The sequence below is a fragment of the Erpetoichthys calabaricus genome, chromosome 10 (genome assembly GCF_900747795.2).
Source record: "Erpetoichthys calabaricus chromosome 10, fErpCal1.3, whole genome shotgun sequence".
NCBI lineage: Eukaryota > Metazoa > Chordata > Cladistia > Polypteriformes > Polypteridae > Erpetoichthys > Erpetoichthys calabaricus.
The window spans coordinates 64,178,979-64,195,990 of NC_041403.2; the positions used below are offsets into that span (position 1 = coordinate 64,178,979).

Genomic DNA, 17,012 nt, shown 5'->3' on the forward strand with positions numbered 1-17,012 from the left:
AAATATAATCATTTTTCCTCTGAATTGATGCATGTTAAATTCAAAATTTCTTCTTTGCAGAAACCCCTCAGGATAAAAAAGCTGAGAACCTTTGGGGCTCATGTTTCTGCCACAGTTAGATAAGCAGTAGTCCATCTGGTGGATGGGAATGGATTCAGCTGCTCACATTTTGAGCCAGACTATACCTAATTGGTTCCATAGATTAGCTACCAATAGTCTTTATACTTCATTTTTTTCTTTCTCAGTCTCCTTTCTTTTTATTTAAAATGTATTATGTGCAACATCCAGCATGTGGTGTTTGGTATTGTACTTTTATTCAGACTCTCTGTTGTTTGTTAGCCGTATATTGTAATTTTATCTTTCTAAAAATTCCTTACTAAATTTCTTTTTAAAAGAAAGAAAATTGGTTTGCCATGGTTATTTAAACGTTTTTAGGATGCATGCAAGATTCACACTTTGAAGACATTCTTATAAAAATTTGAAGATGATATTTGTAACTGATGGATGGAATAAATCTTAAGTCCTTACTAAATCAGTGATTCTGATTAATATTTTTATTAAAGCTGATTTAATTTTAGAAGTTTGTGTCTTGAGAATGAATCATTAACTTCACTTTAAATTGTATTTAATTTACTGTTACTTCCTATTCTTTTTGTAAGCAATGGCAGAATCAATGTCTAGGGTTTTGGTGCCAGCCTGATGGTTACCATGACTTTCTATTTATTATTTTTTTAAACTTGGTTATTCAGGTTTTCCTTCCATGTCATGAAAGCCCTATATATGCATAGCTAATCAGTGAGTAGAAACTGGCCAAGTGTGATTTAATGAAGTTATGTGCATGAATGTGCATGCACCCTTCATGTATTTAAAAAGCTGAAATTTGTCAGGATGGTATCTAGGACATTAGGTATCTGTTAAGAAGAGACATTTTGACATATTTCTATGTAGAGGTAAATCGAAAAACTAAATGCCTTAAAATCTCAAAAAATCCTTGATGAATTTGATTTAAATGGAAAGAGAAATTTCAGAAAAGCTCAATAGTTACCAAGAGTTGTTTTTCGCTGTTGAATACCTCCAATCTTCAATTCAGCTCCATTGACATCCAGCTTCCAGTTGTGGTGCTGAAATGTACAACCCCACTGCCCTTTGATTGTGGTGCTTTGGAGTAATGATACTTACAGTACATATATCCTCTTCCAGCACTACTTTGCATATACATTCACATCTGTGGACTTTAAAGTGAGACTACTTACAACTAATGAAAAACACAAAAAGAAACAATATACTTTAGTGAATGGCATAAACAAATGAAAATCATAAACATCTAATAATGATATTAACATATACTTAAATTTCTACTGATTACCCGTTTCAATGCAAAGGAGTACACTTTTCTGTAAAACTATGTTTTGCAATAGCCATGCAGTGATTACTTTACTTTTGTTTTTCCAGTTGGAGCACAGGCAGGTGAAGTGAATTTCTTATGGTTACCAATCTCTATTAGCTGTATTTGAACTCACGCCCTCAGAATTTGAAGTCCTAGGTCCAAACCCTTAACCACGATACCACACTGTCTACCAATAATTTTAACTCTTGGTTTAAAAAAAAAAAAAAACTACAAATATTGTGTACAGAAAAGCACTTACACCCAATTAACTGACAACAATGTAACTGAGGCCCATTGTCTTAGAATATTTCCAAGGTAAGACAGCAAGTTTATGTGTGTTGTGTGTGTGTGTGTGTGTATATATATATATATATATATGTATCTATACTAATAAAAGGCAAAGCCCTCACTCACTCACTCATCACTAATTCTCCAACTTCCCGTGTAGGTGGAAGGCTGAAATTTGGCAGGCTCATTCCTTACAGCTTACTTACAAAAGTTAGGCAGGTTTCATTTCGAAATTCTACGCATAATGGTCATAACTGGAACCTCTTTTTTGTCCATATACTGTAATGGAGGAGGCGGAGTCGCGTATCGCATCATCACGCCTCCTACGTAATCACGTGAACTGAAAACAAGGAAGAGCCCCAAAGAGCGCTGAAGAAAACATTCTCCGTCAACCCCCACACTCCCCCCGCCCTTCCGCACATCACGGCATTTTCGTTAATGAAGTGACGTAATACTCCAGCTCCACCTTCTTCACAAGTTCATTCACCAAATTATTTGTCAATTATATTTCACAGTAAGAATTTACAGCACGACTCAAACGCGGGAACGAAGATAAATGACGTTAATTGTTGAGTGTCTTTTAATACTGTGTAAGCATACATATTAACACATGTGCAATTAAACGTGTGCATTTACGGGGTGATTTCTCAGGCTTAAAAGCTCGCCTTTTATTAAAAAGGTAAATGCAAATTGTTTTCATTCTGAAGGGCACAAACCACGTTGGGTTTCAGCCGTTAAACGCGCAAAAATGTCGGTACACCAGATAAATAAGCGCAACATATTATCAGTTGTATTGTATGCTTACAATACATATAGAAATGTGTTAATCGTTAACTAATAGTATGGGATGGTGTTTTTCGACTCAGCTACAGATGCCGATGGAGACCCAAACTGCTTTGGAAAAATATGAATGCCTTGGGGCCGATCTGGAAGAAGGTAGCGCAGCGCCTTGATTTAAACGATTCCATGTCTTGGTGGGTTTGCGTAGCTTATTGTCAATATCTTTACACCTGTTTTTAAGACTTATTGACTGAAACGGGCTTTCACGAAAAAAGTTAGGGCTTTGCTACAGGATACACCCTCCACAAGTTAAGGAAGTAAAAATAAAGGTATATATTTCTGTTTTATTTAAACCTTTTAAGTTCATATGCATAGCCCCATTTGGCTGTTTTAGTTTTTTTTTTTCTTTCTTCAGTAATATTTAATCTCCTTAAAGAAAAACAACATATGCATTTTACTTTTTTTGTGTCTCATTAGTAATATTTTAGTGTAAAAGGATAACCATTATTTAAACCTTTTATGTTACTTTATAAAGTTATTTTACACAATGTTGAAAAATCAATAAGAAAGCTACATATTTTGGCAGCTGCTGCTTTAATTTTCAATGAGATGAAAAAAGCTCTCCAAGAGAAAACCTCAATGAAGAAGAAACAGTTTGCACTATCCAAAAAGGAGAAACCCTCATTTATAAAGGTTTGCTGCAGATGACTTAACTGAAAATGAATAGTTCCTATGTGTATAATACATATTTATCTATTTGACTTATGCCTTTATTCCAGCAACTTGCAACATCTGAGGTACAATTTGTTACATTACTTTTGTTTTTTGCAGCACAGGCAGGTGAAGTGACTTCCTCAGGGTCACACAGTGGTGTCAGTACCAGAATTTGAACTGACAAGCTCCGGGTTTGCTGAAATATTACTGAAGAAAGAAAAAAAACGAAAACGGGCAAATGGGGCTATGCATACAAATGTCCATCCATCCATTATCCAACCCGCTATATCCTAAATACAGGAGCCAATCCCTGCCAACACAGGGGACAAGGCAGGAAACAAACGGCACGGTGCCAGCCCACCGCAGGGCGCACACACACCCACACACCAGGGACAATTTAGAATCGCCAATGCAGCTAACCTGCATGTCTTTGGATTGTGGGAGGAAACCGGAGTACCCGGAGGAAACCCAGACAGACACGGGGAGAACATTCAAACTCCACGCAGGGAAGCGAACCCGGGTCTCCTAACTGGCACCTTTCACTGCGCCACCATGCCGCCCACATACAAACTTAAAAGGTTTAAATAAAACAGAAATATATACCTTTATTTTTACTTCCTTAACTTGTGGAGGGTGTATCCTGTAGCAAAGCCCTAACTTTTTTCATGAAAGCCCCTTTCAGTCAATAAGCCTTAAAAACAGGTGTAAAGCTAAACTTACACTTGCCTAACGCCTCTCCTAAGGGGAGATACTGTGGGATCTGGGCATCAGTCAAAGCACCAATCACAGGCCCGATTAGAAAGCGGGAAGCTGTGATTTGTCGTCTCCCTCCCATGTAACAATCACAGCCCGTGTTACAACGCACTATGTATGTATGTGTATATGTAGAATTCTGAGGAAAAAAATGAATTTAATCCATTTTGGAATAAGGCTGTAACATAACATGTGGAAAAAGTGATGCGCTGTGAATACTTTCCGGATGCACTGTGTATATGTATATATATATATATATATATATATATATATATATATATATATATATATATATAAATAAATACTGCACATATTTTTTAAATCAGTGATCAATGTATATTAAGTGACTTATTGCTTATTCATTTTTCAATTTATGTCTTTTGCCAATGGTAACACAGACAAACATTTAACTGTTGAGTTAACCTATTTAACACTGTATGCCTTCCGAACCTAAATACAATCAGTAAAATGCTGCTTCAGACAGATGTGCTAACGCTGCATTTTCTCCATGTTGTCTGCCTATTAAAGCTTTTCAGAGCATGAATAATTATAGCTTTGATTTTGGCTGGCAGCCTTTTTTCAAGCATTTATCTGTTTATATTAATTATTAATTTATTTATTATTTCTTTATATATAATGTCACATATTGAAAAGCATTATATACAGTTTTCTTGTGTCCAAGTTATTTTCCTTATATAGAATGACTATGTATGTTTGGTAGAATAATTGATGGTACCAGCTTGCCTTATTTTTAGCAGTTTCTTGAGAAAAAATCTTATGTATTATGTAGATAGCAGCAATAATTAAATGAAGGAATATTATTGTTTTCACAAGTTAGAATATGTGAATAAGATGAGAGATATGAGCATATGTGAGTCAACTTACATAGAGCAATGTCTCTTTAAAATTAACATTTTATAGTATACTGTACATGAGATCAGTGTTTTGTACATTGAAATACTGGGTTTTAATATAAAGCTTTTTTTCACTCAGGTACTGTATATCCAGTGGGTTGTGTTGCTTACTTATGTAACTTTTTTTTTGGGACATTGGCTAGGATATTTGGCAGAATATATTTTGGAAATGATTCTAAAGAGGTCTGTGTCTGGTTTATTGTTAGCTTTGTGTGGTTGTGTTTTTATATAGTTTGAGATTGTAGTGTACCAAATACCCAAAAAACTCTCACCTTAGGCATGTTTCTTGTGGTTTAGGTTTGTGGGACCTAATAAATAAATAAAAGCCTCATCAGTGGTATTATAATAAGCATTATCAATTAGAGGTTATTTTTTATCTCCAATAAAACATTTTTGATTAGTTGTCTTCGATGATACTTCTGATTTTACTATCAGTATTGTTATACTGAGATTAGAAAATCTTTACTGTTCTTGAATTTAAGATTGTGTTTTTTCTGTAAAGTAAAAAATTAGAATTTCAGCTAAAAATGTACTTTTAGGCATACATACATGTAATAAATGCATACTGTACATCTATACAGATATACATAATTCTAATGCTTACTTAACCCAATTCATTTTACCAATGTACATGGTAAAAACAAAATTCTGCATTATGCTTTCATTCTGCAATTCTTCTTATTGCTTACATTTACTGAGGTGGGATGTCATTTTGAATTTAATTATATTTTGAGCAAGAAAAGTTATAAATTATGTTGCTCTTTTTTCCTAATGTGTTTCAATCAATATCTAAGGCCTGGCTTTAAATACCAGCCTGACTGCCATCTGTTTGAAGTTCATATTTTCTTTGTATGGATTTTTCACCAAATGCTGTGGTACAGATACTTTCCACTTATTTGCATATGTAATGACTTCAAATTGCCCCCTTGTGAATGACTATGGGCATGTGTTTAAGTTTGGTAGGTTCATGACTTCTTTCCAATACTGCTACAGTAGACTTTATCCCCACAGTCGCATGCTGTTTTGATAGATGTATGGATGTTCATATTAGGCTCTGACAACTATGATCTTAAAATTTAATACGTTATTGTTAGTGTGTATTAATATTTTAATTTAGCTGGTGCTAATTCCAGTTTGTGTTGTTTTGAATAGCTATTTTTACAAGCTCTTCCTTCTTACTTTTTAGAGGCACCTGTGGAGAGGTCTCCACGAAGGAGGAGTATTTCAGGAGTGGGAAGCTCTGAGAAACACAGCACAATGGACGCTCCACAGTCTTCACCTTTTAAGGTGCCAGTAAGTCAGCACATTTCAAAGTATATTAATCCAGAAATACGCAAATCAAGCTTAAATATGCAGTACATATTTTATATTAAATTTTATCAACCTAATTAGATGAAGCAACATAATTAAGCAGTGTATGTTATTTTATATTTTAAATTCATTTCTCTAATCAGTAACTAGAAGTAATCTAAACATTTAAACATAGAGTTTGCTCAATGTTCTGAAGTTTAGGCTTTTCATCTAGCATACAGGTAAAACATTTCAAGTTTTGAGAGTGGCTATACAATAAGTATTGTACTTGATTTGCATGGTTTATAACAGGGGTCCTTAATCACAGTCCTGGAGGGCCGCAGTGGCTGCAGGTTTTTGTTCTAACCTGTTTGCTTAATTAGAAAGCAATTCTTGCCAATAATTTAATTTCATGGCTTGTTAGAGTTTTAACTCTGCTATGTCAGGTAATTCTCAAATCCTAGATTTTCTTCCCCTTTCTACGGATATCATCCAAATGATTTGAAGGCTAAAATGGATGAGTAATTCTCTGTCCTTCACTTTTTTCTCTTCACTTTACTTCCAAGTATTTAATTAAACCCAGCAGTGCATGAAAAATACACACAGGTGTAAATGGTAACAAGCTAAATGGAGAAATGCTGGTCTCTTTTGTCATTTGCATGTTATTGCTAATTAGGAGCAATTAAAAATCAAGACTACAGCTGTTGAAGACTAAAATAATCAATAAGGGTTCAAAATTTTAACGAGCGAGACAACTAAAGTGAAGCAGAATTGTCACTTGAGCAATAAGTGTTTCTTATTAAGCAATTGGGTTGGAGCAAAAACCTGTAGCCACTGCGGCCCTCCAGGACCGTGATTGAGGACCCCTGGTTTATAAGAACAGAATTGATGAAGGCAATTTAATCCAACATAACTTCCCATTTTCTTAATGTGTCCAAATTTTGCAAAGTGAAAAGTGAAGGTTCTCCAATGTGCTCCTTTCAGGTGTGCTCTTTAACACTAGAATTACCAGAGCCTACGAAAAAACTCGTAGATCCGGCCCACCTTAAATCGCTTCTTAAATCCATTCACACCTCTCCCCCAGCATCCTTTTTCCTCTAAATGTGCTGATAAAAGACAAGCTGCCAGCAGCCGGCTATTCTATCCCCCCACCGACTTAGAACTTGCGCAAAGTTTTCCCAGTTTTCCGAGTTTTTTCGTAGGCTCTGGTAATTCTAGTGTTAATAGCTTGCTATAGTATGTATAGCCCACCGTGCAAATGATCATTACTTAAAATTACTAAATTTGCACTTTTTCAAAATGTGCTTATTTTAAACAAAGTTCTGTCATCCCAAGATTAATGTTAAACACTTCTATAATTATACACTTTACTCTCTGTCTGCATTAGATAAAACTAGCCAACCCGTGGCGTAGCATACGCCGCATAATCACGCTGCTCTTTTAATGAGTTTTAAGCACAGGGAAAAAAAAAATGAACATTTTAAAAATCCGTAATTTAATAAACCACCAAGAAAAGTAACATTGCAACAATGCACACTGCAAACCGACATACAATTGTCTGTGACTGAAAACTGGAGGACTGCCGTCGCGCCTCCACCTCCCAGAGTGAGGGACGGGGCAGGACGGCACTCGTGCGCGGAGGGCAGAACGGGGGGAGAGGGTAAGGATGCCCTTTGCGGTTCCGGCTGCTTTTCTATATATAATCCACCAAGTCACCCGACCATGGTAGTAGCGAGGGGGTGTGTGTACAAAGAGCAGGGACGTAATCAGTGCAAGCGTATGACCCGCACTTACTGGGAATTCCTCGTTCGTGGGGAACAATTGCAAGCCCTGGTCCCAATCACGAATGGAGTTCAACGGCTTACCCATGCCTGTCGGCACCGGGTAGACACACGTTGATCCATTCAGTGTAGCATGCGTGCAGTACGGGACATCCAAGGGCATCATAGACCTGTTAATGCTCAATCTCGCGTGGCTGAAAGCCACTTGTCCCTCTAAGAAGCTGGATGCCGACCGCTTGGCGGTTGCTAACAATTTAGCAGTAGGGTGTCTCATTCGTTTTCGGAATTAACCAGATAAATCGCTCCACCAACTAAGAACGGCCATGCACCACCACCCACAGAATCGAGAAAGAGCTTTCAATCTGTCAGTCCTCTCCGTGTCTGGGCCGGGTGAGGTTTCCCGTGTTGAGTCAAATTAAGCAAAATTTGTGTGTGGTGAGTTGTTGTGTCCGTGCACATAAGCAGGCACTGTGAATGCCTTGAGAGCGTGGGTGGACACATGCCAGGGAATAATGAGTATCTATATATCTTCTTAGATATAGAAAGCGTCGGATGCGGTGTTTGGTGAATTGTTGCAGTTTGTGAGTTAGCAGTTGTGATGGTTTTACACTCCAGTACATTGCGGTGAACGCTAGTAACAGTCAGGCGTGCAGATGTTCTCGTCCCATGCTCTTAGAGTTGGTGGGCGTGTCTCTGTATCGGTTCGAGTTGTTGGGCGGTGCTCTGTCATTTGTATCCCATGGTCGGACGACTTGGTGGATTATATATAGAAATGCAGCTGAAAACAAAAAGAATAATGAAAAGTCAACTTGGCTCAGTGGTGCATGTGTAGTGTAGCAGAGACGAAAGCAAGTTGGTGAGTTGTTGCGTCCGGGCACATGAGCAGGCACTGTGAATGCCTTGAGAGCGTGGGTGGATGCGTGCCGGGGAATAATGAATATCTATATATCTTCTTAGATATAGAAAGCGACTGAGGTGGTGTTTGGTGAATTGTTGCAGTTTGTGAGTTAGCAGTTGTGATGGTTTAACACTCCAGTACATTGCGGTGAACGCTGGTAACAGGCGGGCGGGCGGTTAGGCGTTCTCATCCCATGCTCTTAGAGTTTGTGGCCGTGTCTCTGTGAGTTGTCGTTGTATCCTATGGTGTTAGAGTTGGTAGGCGGGGCTTTGCGAGTTGACGGACGTGGCTGTTTCTTGTGTATCCCATGGTTGTCTTCCGGCAGTGTGAATGCCTAGAGAGACAGGGTGGCGGTGTTTGGTGAGTTGTTGCAGTTTGTGAGTTAAAAGCTGCGATGGTTTTATACTCCAGTACATTCCGGTGAATGCATTGCGGTAAATGCTGGTAACAGTCAGGCTGGCGGGCGTGCAGGCGGTCTCGTCTCATTAGAGTTGGTGGGCAGGTCTCTGTGAGTTGGCGGGTGTGGCTATGCCGTGCGTATCCCATGGTTGTCTAGCCTGTTCTGTCTCATTAGAGTTGGTGAGCGGGTCTGTGGGCGTGGCTATGCCGTGCATATCCCATGGTTGTCTTGCTTGTTCTGTTGGCTTGCCGTGCTTATCCCATGGTTGTCTTGCTTGTTCTGTCGGCTTAGTGAATTATATATATAGATATTTCAACTCCTTGCTTCACAGTTCATATCATAAATTCCTGGAATTAATTTTGTAACCATTCTATGGACTTTCTTTATTTCTACTATGTCATTTGCATATCATGGAATCAAAAACAACTTTATAGTGCTTAATCATGACCTCTCTTGATATTTTTAAAAACTTAAAACATTTAATTATTTTAATTTAAAACACATGTCAATACTGCTGCCAAATTTGAAGCACATGAACCATTTACAATTTATCTACCTATATCTACATAGTTGTTAAAAAACAGTTTGTGGCAACTGCTTTTTAGTTTTGGTGTCTCTTATTATATTGTCACTGTTGCTGATATATGATGTATCTAATGCATTGTAATTCATCCATCCATCCATCCTCCAACCCGCTGAATCCGAACACAGGGTCAGGGGGGTCTGCTGGAGCCAATCCCAGCCAACACAGGGCACAAGGCAGGAATTAATCCCGGGCAGGATGCCAACCCACCGCAGGACACACACAAACACACACCAAGCACACACTAGGGCCAATTTAGAATCGCCAATCCACCTAACCTGCATGTCTTTGGACTGTGGGAGGAAACCGGAGCGCCTGGAGGAAACCCACGCAGACACGGGGAGAACATGCAAACTCCACGCAGGGAGGACCTGGGAAGCGAACCCGGGTCCCCAGGTCTCCCAACTGCGAGGCAGCAGCACCACCATGCCGCCCGCATTGTAATTCGGAGTAGCTAAATTAGAGAGGTCATCTAGACTAAATGTTTTAAGTAAAGCATTATACAGTAACTATGGCTAGCAGTATATTATTGTGTTTTTTTTAATATTTGAAACATAATTAGTGGGGCAGCACGGTGGCGCAGTGGTAGCGCTGCTGCCATGCAGTAAGGAGACCTGGGTTTGCTTCCCGGGTCCTCCCTGCGTGGAATATGCGGTTTCCTCCCACAGTCCAAAGACATGCAGGTTAGGTGCATTGGCGATCCTAAATTGTCCCTTGTGTCTGCTTGGTGTGTGTGTGTGTGTGTGCCCTGCGGTGGGCTGGTGCCCTGCCCAGGATTTGTTCCTGCCTTGCACCCTGTGCTGGCTGGGATTGGTCCCAGCAGACCCCCGTGACCCTGTGTTAGGATATAGCAGGTTGGAAAATAACAGACTGACTGACTGCAACATAATTTGTACTGTTATTATACTCTGTACTGTTAGTGACAATTGATCATTTTCTTTAAAATAAGAAGCATATTTATATATTAAATAATGTGTTATTAAAACCAGTGGTAGGATTGTAATAAATGTAAAGTTGTTGGCTTAAATGGAAGTATGGCTTTCTAGGCTATAAAAGACAATCTTCTTTAGACACTTTTAAGCACGTTCATGCACACCTATGCTATAAGCGCAAGACCAGTATTTTTATGAATTCCCTCTGAAATCACTCAACAATTATCAGGTTTTTCTGTACTTGAAAAACTGAATTAATATTGATGGATCATGATATAGCACTCTTCTCATTTATTTTATTAAGTCATCTTTCTTTTGTCTTCTTTAGTTCTTCATGTTATGCAGTTTATTTTTTTCTATTCTTGATAACTCATTTACTGACTGTTGATACTTATGGTATGTTCAAACTTCAAATTCATATTGCTATATTATCATTTCCTGCTTTTGAGAAATACTAAAGGTTCTAATCAATTTTCACAGTGTACAGTTTCTTTTTCTATTCTGGATAACTCATTTACAGATTCTATTGATATTTATTGTACGTTCTGACTTTGCTTTTATTTTACTGTATTATGATTTTCTGCTTTGGAGAAATACTAAAGGTTGTAATCAATAATGGGTAAAAATTCTTACAAGCAGTGTGAAAAATAGTAAGAATTATTTTAGAACAAAAAGTTATTAATCTTCAATTCTTGTTTGTGAATTTAATGTATCATCATTTTGTTCTTTGCTTTCAGGGCTTCTTTAGTAAAAGACTAAAGGGTTCAATTAAGAGGACAAAAAGTCAGTCTAAACTGGATCGTAATACAAGCTTCCGTTTACCATCTCTTCGAAATAATGAGAATGAAAGGTAACATTCTGTAGCCGTATTGTAATCCTTTGACTGCTTCTCTTATATTTATTTTGCTTAAATCTCTTTCAGAATTATATACAAAATGTTTGAAGAATTTCACATCTGTATTTTACTCGTATATATTTTTGACAAGAATTTCAGATCTGTATTTTGCTCGTATATATATTTTTGACATATGCTGTCTCATATCTCCACCTGCTGGTATAACATCATAAATAGTGTTTCATTGAATACCAATGCTTCTACCAAAGTGGATCTACTCTACCTGCTCTTGTAACAATGAAAAAGATCCATACCTCCACACTGAGGAGATATTTATTTTTGTATAGAATTGAATTGTCCCCAAATATAACTAGGAGCATTATTCAGGGGAAGGGGAATGGAAAAGCTGTTTCATAACTACAGTAATGCAGATCCTGCTTATGATGTTGGTTTTACTAAATCTCAAAAATGAAGAAATAGCATTTACTGATGTTTGGCAATAAATACATTTAATTTGGTTCATGCCTTTATTCTAGAAAAATAATTTTTACTATAGTGTCTCACAAGTGGCAAACAAATGAATATTGAATTATAAATTGAATCACTGAAAAATATAAGATAAATTCAAAAATAAAGAAAAATAATTTGTTTGATAATGTTTTGAAATTTAATTCTATTGACCAATTTACAGATCAATTTATTGTTCCAGGCTCATATAATAACTGGATTGATCCTGCAGCATTGTATTTGTAACATGAATAAGATATTCTTGTAAAATTAATGCAACTGCCTTTTTTATGGTTCAGAGCTCTGAGCCATTCATTGGACAGCTGGACCTGTGAGTGTAACTGGCATTAGTCCCTGAGCTCATCCTCCACGTGGAGGTCCTTGTGACTTGGGGAAAGTGGGTTTTAATCTGTTAGAGGAAAGCAGGGATAATGTCAATGTCTGTCAGTGTAAGAGAGTGGGAGGCAGGGAACTGAAGAGAGCAAGTGAGTGAGAAAGAAGGAAAAAGAGACATTCAAATGGGTATACTGGGAATGGCTTCAACACTGATTGTGAAGAGGACACAGGTTAATTATTTTGCGAGCCCTCATCATTTAAGGTATGTTTGCTCAAGGAGAGCTTTGGGAATTTAGCTTCTTAAAACATGTTCATTCTATGGTATGTACATTTGCCATACATGTAGAAATCCTGTAGTAAACCATTATTTTGTGAATAATTTAGTGCAGCAAGGTGAAGTATTAGTCTGTGAATATTAAGAATGTGATGGGTTAAAAAATAAAATATATTTTATAGGGAACTGCTTTAAAATATTTTAAATGTATAGATTATGATGCTTTCATTGTGCAACTTTACATGAAGTATATGACATATAAACGTGTGCATGCTGCATACAGATTTATCTGAATCCTTTCCAAACTTTAATAGGCATCACATTATATAATAATGTATCACTTTTCTGTTGTTTTTCTGATGTTACCATTTTAAAATAGTTGTGCGTTAGATTGGGTAGACACCACAGTGGTGCAGCAAGTAGCATTTCCCCACCATTAAGAGTGGAATTAGATTGGTTCTCAGTTAGGGCACCTTCTGTGTGAAGTTGGTAGGTTCATACCATGCTTGTGTGGATGCTCTTTGGTGAACAGTGTCTTCTGTTAACAGTTGCAAGAGAGTGTAGGCTAATGTGCTTTTTGATCGACTGAGTTGGTTCCTGCCTAGCCCCTTTCTGCTTCCAGGACAGGTTCCTGCTTCCTCTGCTCTATACTAGCAAGCAGTATTAGAATATGACTAGACTAATTGTTTTGGGTGGGTTCATGCTTTAAGTTTTTTTAAATTGCAGTTTGCTGATTCTGGGCTACAATTAGTTTTTAACCAATGAATTCTGAAACAAGGGAAAAAGTAAACAATCCTACATGTGCATATTCAGGCTTGTTTAACTCTAATGGCATATCTCAGACATTTGAAATAGCAATTATGCTAACTGCTTAATTCAAAGACCAAATTTGGCCCTAGCTCTTTATTAGATCCATAATTTCAGTCATTTACAAAAATCTACAAATTAGACATGGATACTTAAAATGTCCTAATTTAGATATAAAACTGCTAATTTCTTTAATTAGCATATTGTATAACTTTGGGTAGGCTATAGATTACTGAGCTAACTAGTAGGTACTCTGCATTCATTTACTTGCTTTGCTTGATTGTGACTGGGTTCTGTGTAATACAAGTAATATTTGGCATGCTGCTATACTGTATATGGCTGAATGAATGTAAGAATGATACAACAGGGATATGTCTACCTACTGTACATTTTTTGCATGTCTTGTTGTTTAAATTGCATGAAGATTATTTAATTTTGTTACTTTGTTGGACTGATTACCAGTGATGAACTTTTGCCTAAAATAGACCTTTTAAAGTAGTGTCAAAACATGTACCCTATTCATTATCTTATATCTAGGCAGTATTTCATGTAATTTTTGTAGTGTATAGCAGTGCCTATCATTTCAGTCATCTTGCAGAGCTTGTACTAATAATGTTCATCATCTCTGCAAAAGTCTGAAGAATTGGCAGTTAATACACATAGGTGTTGTGCATTTCCCCATAGAAGTGATAATTGTGTCTTTCCTCCCTGTGTGGATAGTTCTTTGAGTACTGAGAAAAGCGCTATATAAATGTAATGAATTATTATTATTATCATAAAATTCTGGGGGTTCTGCTTTTATTTACAGAATTAAACTTTGCATTTTGAAGCAAAGTTACATTTCTGTCTATACATAATTAATAGGTGTTTCTGATGGAGTTATGTATTGTAAATAATACTTTTGATTTCCTAGGCCAAAGGAAGTGGCCTAGTGGAAAGTGAAAAGTGTCCAGAGTTGAGATTTTGGGGAGGTACAAGTTACATACATGCTGCCTGTTAATATTTTTAAGTTATGCATTCACAATATCATATATTTAGTTTGTTTATTTATTGGTCTGTTTTTAATAAAAGCAAAAATTCAGATTATTAAACAGTACATAACCATGCCAAATTTATGTACATAACAACACATCTCTCTCTCTCTCTCTCATATAGTATATAATGTGTGTGTATGTGTATATACTGTGTGTGTGTATATACAGTACTGTGCAAATGTTTTAGGCAGGTGTGAAAAAATGCTGTAAACAAAGAATGCTTTCAGAAATATAAATAATGATTGTTTATTGTTATCAATTTACAAAATGCAAAGTGAGCGAACATAAGAAAAATCTAAATCAAATCAATTTTTGGTGTTACTACCTTTTGCCTTCAAACCAGCATCAATTCTTATAGGTACACTTACAGTATATATATTGCATATATAGTAATCTCCGTCCCGACCTGATTGTATGGGTAGTTACCTACCAGGTAGCACATGTGGGTGGTCTTCCATTCGGCAAACATCCGCAACGGAGCCCTCTTCAGTTGTGAGAAGCAGATCATGGAATGTTGCATAGATCGGAGTAATTACATTCATTGCATTCGTAGTCTGAGTCCCGACCTGATTGTATGTTACCTGGTAGGTAACCACCCATATATCACACACGCACACTAACACACACACACACATATATTTATATACACGCACACATATACTGTACAAGGGGGTACCCAAAAATTGTTATATTAATTTTTACTTACTGAAACTTTAGTCTCCTTCAAAGTACTCGCCATGTGAATGAATGCACTTGTCCCAGTGGTTTTCCCACTGATGGAAACATTTTTGGAATTGTTGAAGAAGAATTTTGTCACATGTGGGAACAAAAAAAAGTCTCACGAAGCAAGATCAGGCGAGTAGGGAAGGTGGCAAGAACTCCAAGACACACAAGAAAATTCAGAAATCTCTTCAATAGTCCGATGATGATCTTCGTAAATTGCATTACGAACTTTTTTAAGATTTTTGTCATTCCTTATTGTGGAAAGTCGGCCAGATCTTAATTGGTCTTCAAGTGACATTTTGCCTCGTTTGAAACGCGAAACTACTTGTAGACCAGTGTTTTACTTAAAGATTCCTGAAAGCAGTTTCAAGCATCACTACAATTTCAACAGCTGTCTTCCCTAAGAGAAAACAAAATTTAATGCATTGTCACTGTTCTTTATGATCACCCATTACAAAAATCACAGAACACGTTTATTGAACACCAAAAAAACTGACATGGAATGCCGTACAAACAATACAGAGCAACAGCACTTGGCAGACTGCCACAGAATACTGTAACTTAATACTTTGGATTTTTGTTTATCATTGGCTGAGTTTTCAAAGTAGCAACTTCCTTTTAATATATGACATGCCTTATGGAAACAGCAGTATTTTAGCAGTGTCATTAAGTTTATTGGATTAACAGAAAATATGCAGTATGCATCATAACAAAATTAGACAGGTGCATAAATTTGGGCATCCCAACAGAGATATTACATCAATACTTAGTTGAGCCTCCTTTTGCAAATATGACAGCCTCTAGACCCTTCCTATAACCTTTGATGAGTGTCCAGATTCTGGATGGAGGTATTTTTGACCATTCTTCCTTACAAAATCTCTCCAGTTCAGTTAAATTTGATGGCTGCCGAGCATGGACAGTCTGCTTCAAATCATCCCATATATTTCCAATGATATTCAATTCAGGGGACTGTGATGGCCATTCCAGAACATTGTACTTCTCCCTCTGCATGAATGCCTTTGTAGATTTTGAACTGTGTTTTGGGTCATTGTCTTGCTAGAATATCCAACCCCTGCGTATCTTCAACTTTGTGACTGATGCTTGAACATTATCCTGATGAATTTGTTGATATTAGGTTGAATTCATCTGACCCTCGACTTTAACAAGGGCCCCAGTCCCTGAACTAGCCACACAGCCCCAAAACATGATGGAATCTCCACCAAATTTGACAGTAGGTAGCAGGTGTTTTTCTTGTAATGCTGTGCTCTTCTTCTGCCATGCAAAGCGCTTTTTGTTATGACTAAATAACTAAATTTTTGTCTCATCAGTCCAAAGCACATTGTTCGAAAATGAATCTGGCTTGTCTAAATGATCATTTGCATACAACAAACGACTCTGTTTTGTTGCGTGAGTGCAGAAAGGGCTTCTTTCTCGTCACCCTACCATACAGATGTTCTTTGTGCAAATTGTGCTGAATTGTAGAATGATATACAGATACACCATCTGCAGCAAGATGTTCTTGCAGGTCTTTGGAGGTGATCTGTGGGTTGTCTGTAACCATTCTCTCAATCCTGCACATATGCCGTTCCTGTATTTTTCTTGGCCTGCCAGACCTGGGTTTAACAGCAACTGTGCCTGTGGCCTTCCATTTCCTGATTACATTCCTTATAGTTGAAACTGACAGTTTAAACCTCTGAGATAGCCTTTTGTAGCCTTCTCTTAAACCATGATACTGAACAATCTTTGTTTTCAGATCTTTTGAGAGTTGGTTTGAGG

General features: G+C 37.3%; 1 protein-coding gene across 6 annotated transcripts in view; it reads left to right on the top strand.

The window, feature by feature from the left end:
• Window positions 1-17,012, top strand: part of rasal2 (RAS protein activator like 2) — a 260,725-nt gene that overhangs the window by 178,582 nt on the left and 65,131 nt on the right. For all 6 annotated transcript variants that reach the window (XM_028811332.2, XM_028811333.2, XM_051932425.1 and 3 more), the window contains 2 exons: window positions 6,023-6,129; window positions 11,458-11,570. In XM_028811332.2, coding sequence (XP_028667165.1) covers window positions 6,023-6,129; window positions 11,458-11,570 — 220 coding nt within the window. The remainder of the gene's footprint in view (window positions 1-6,022; window positions 6,130-11,457; window positions 11,571-17,012) is intronic.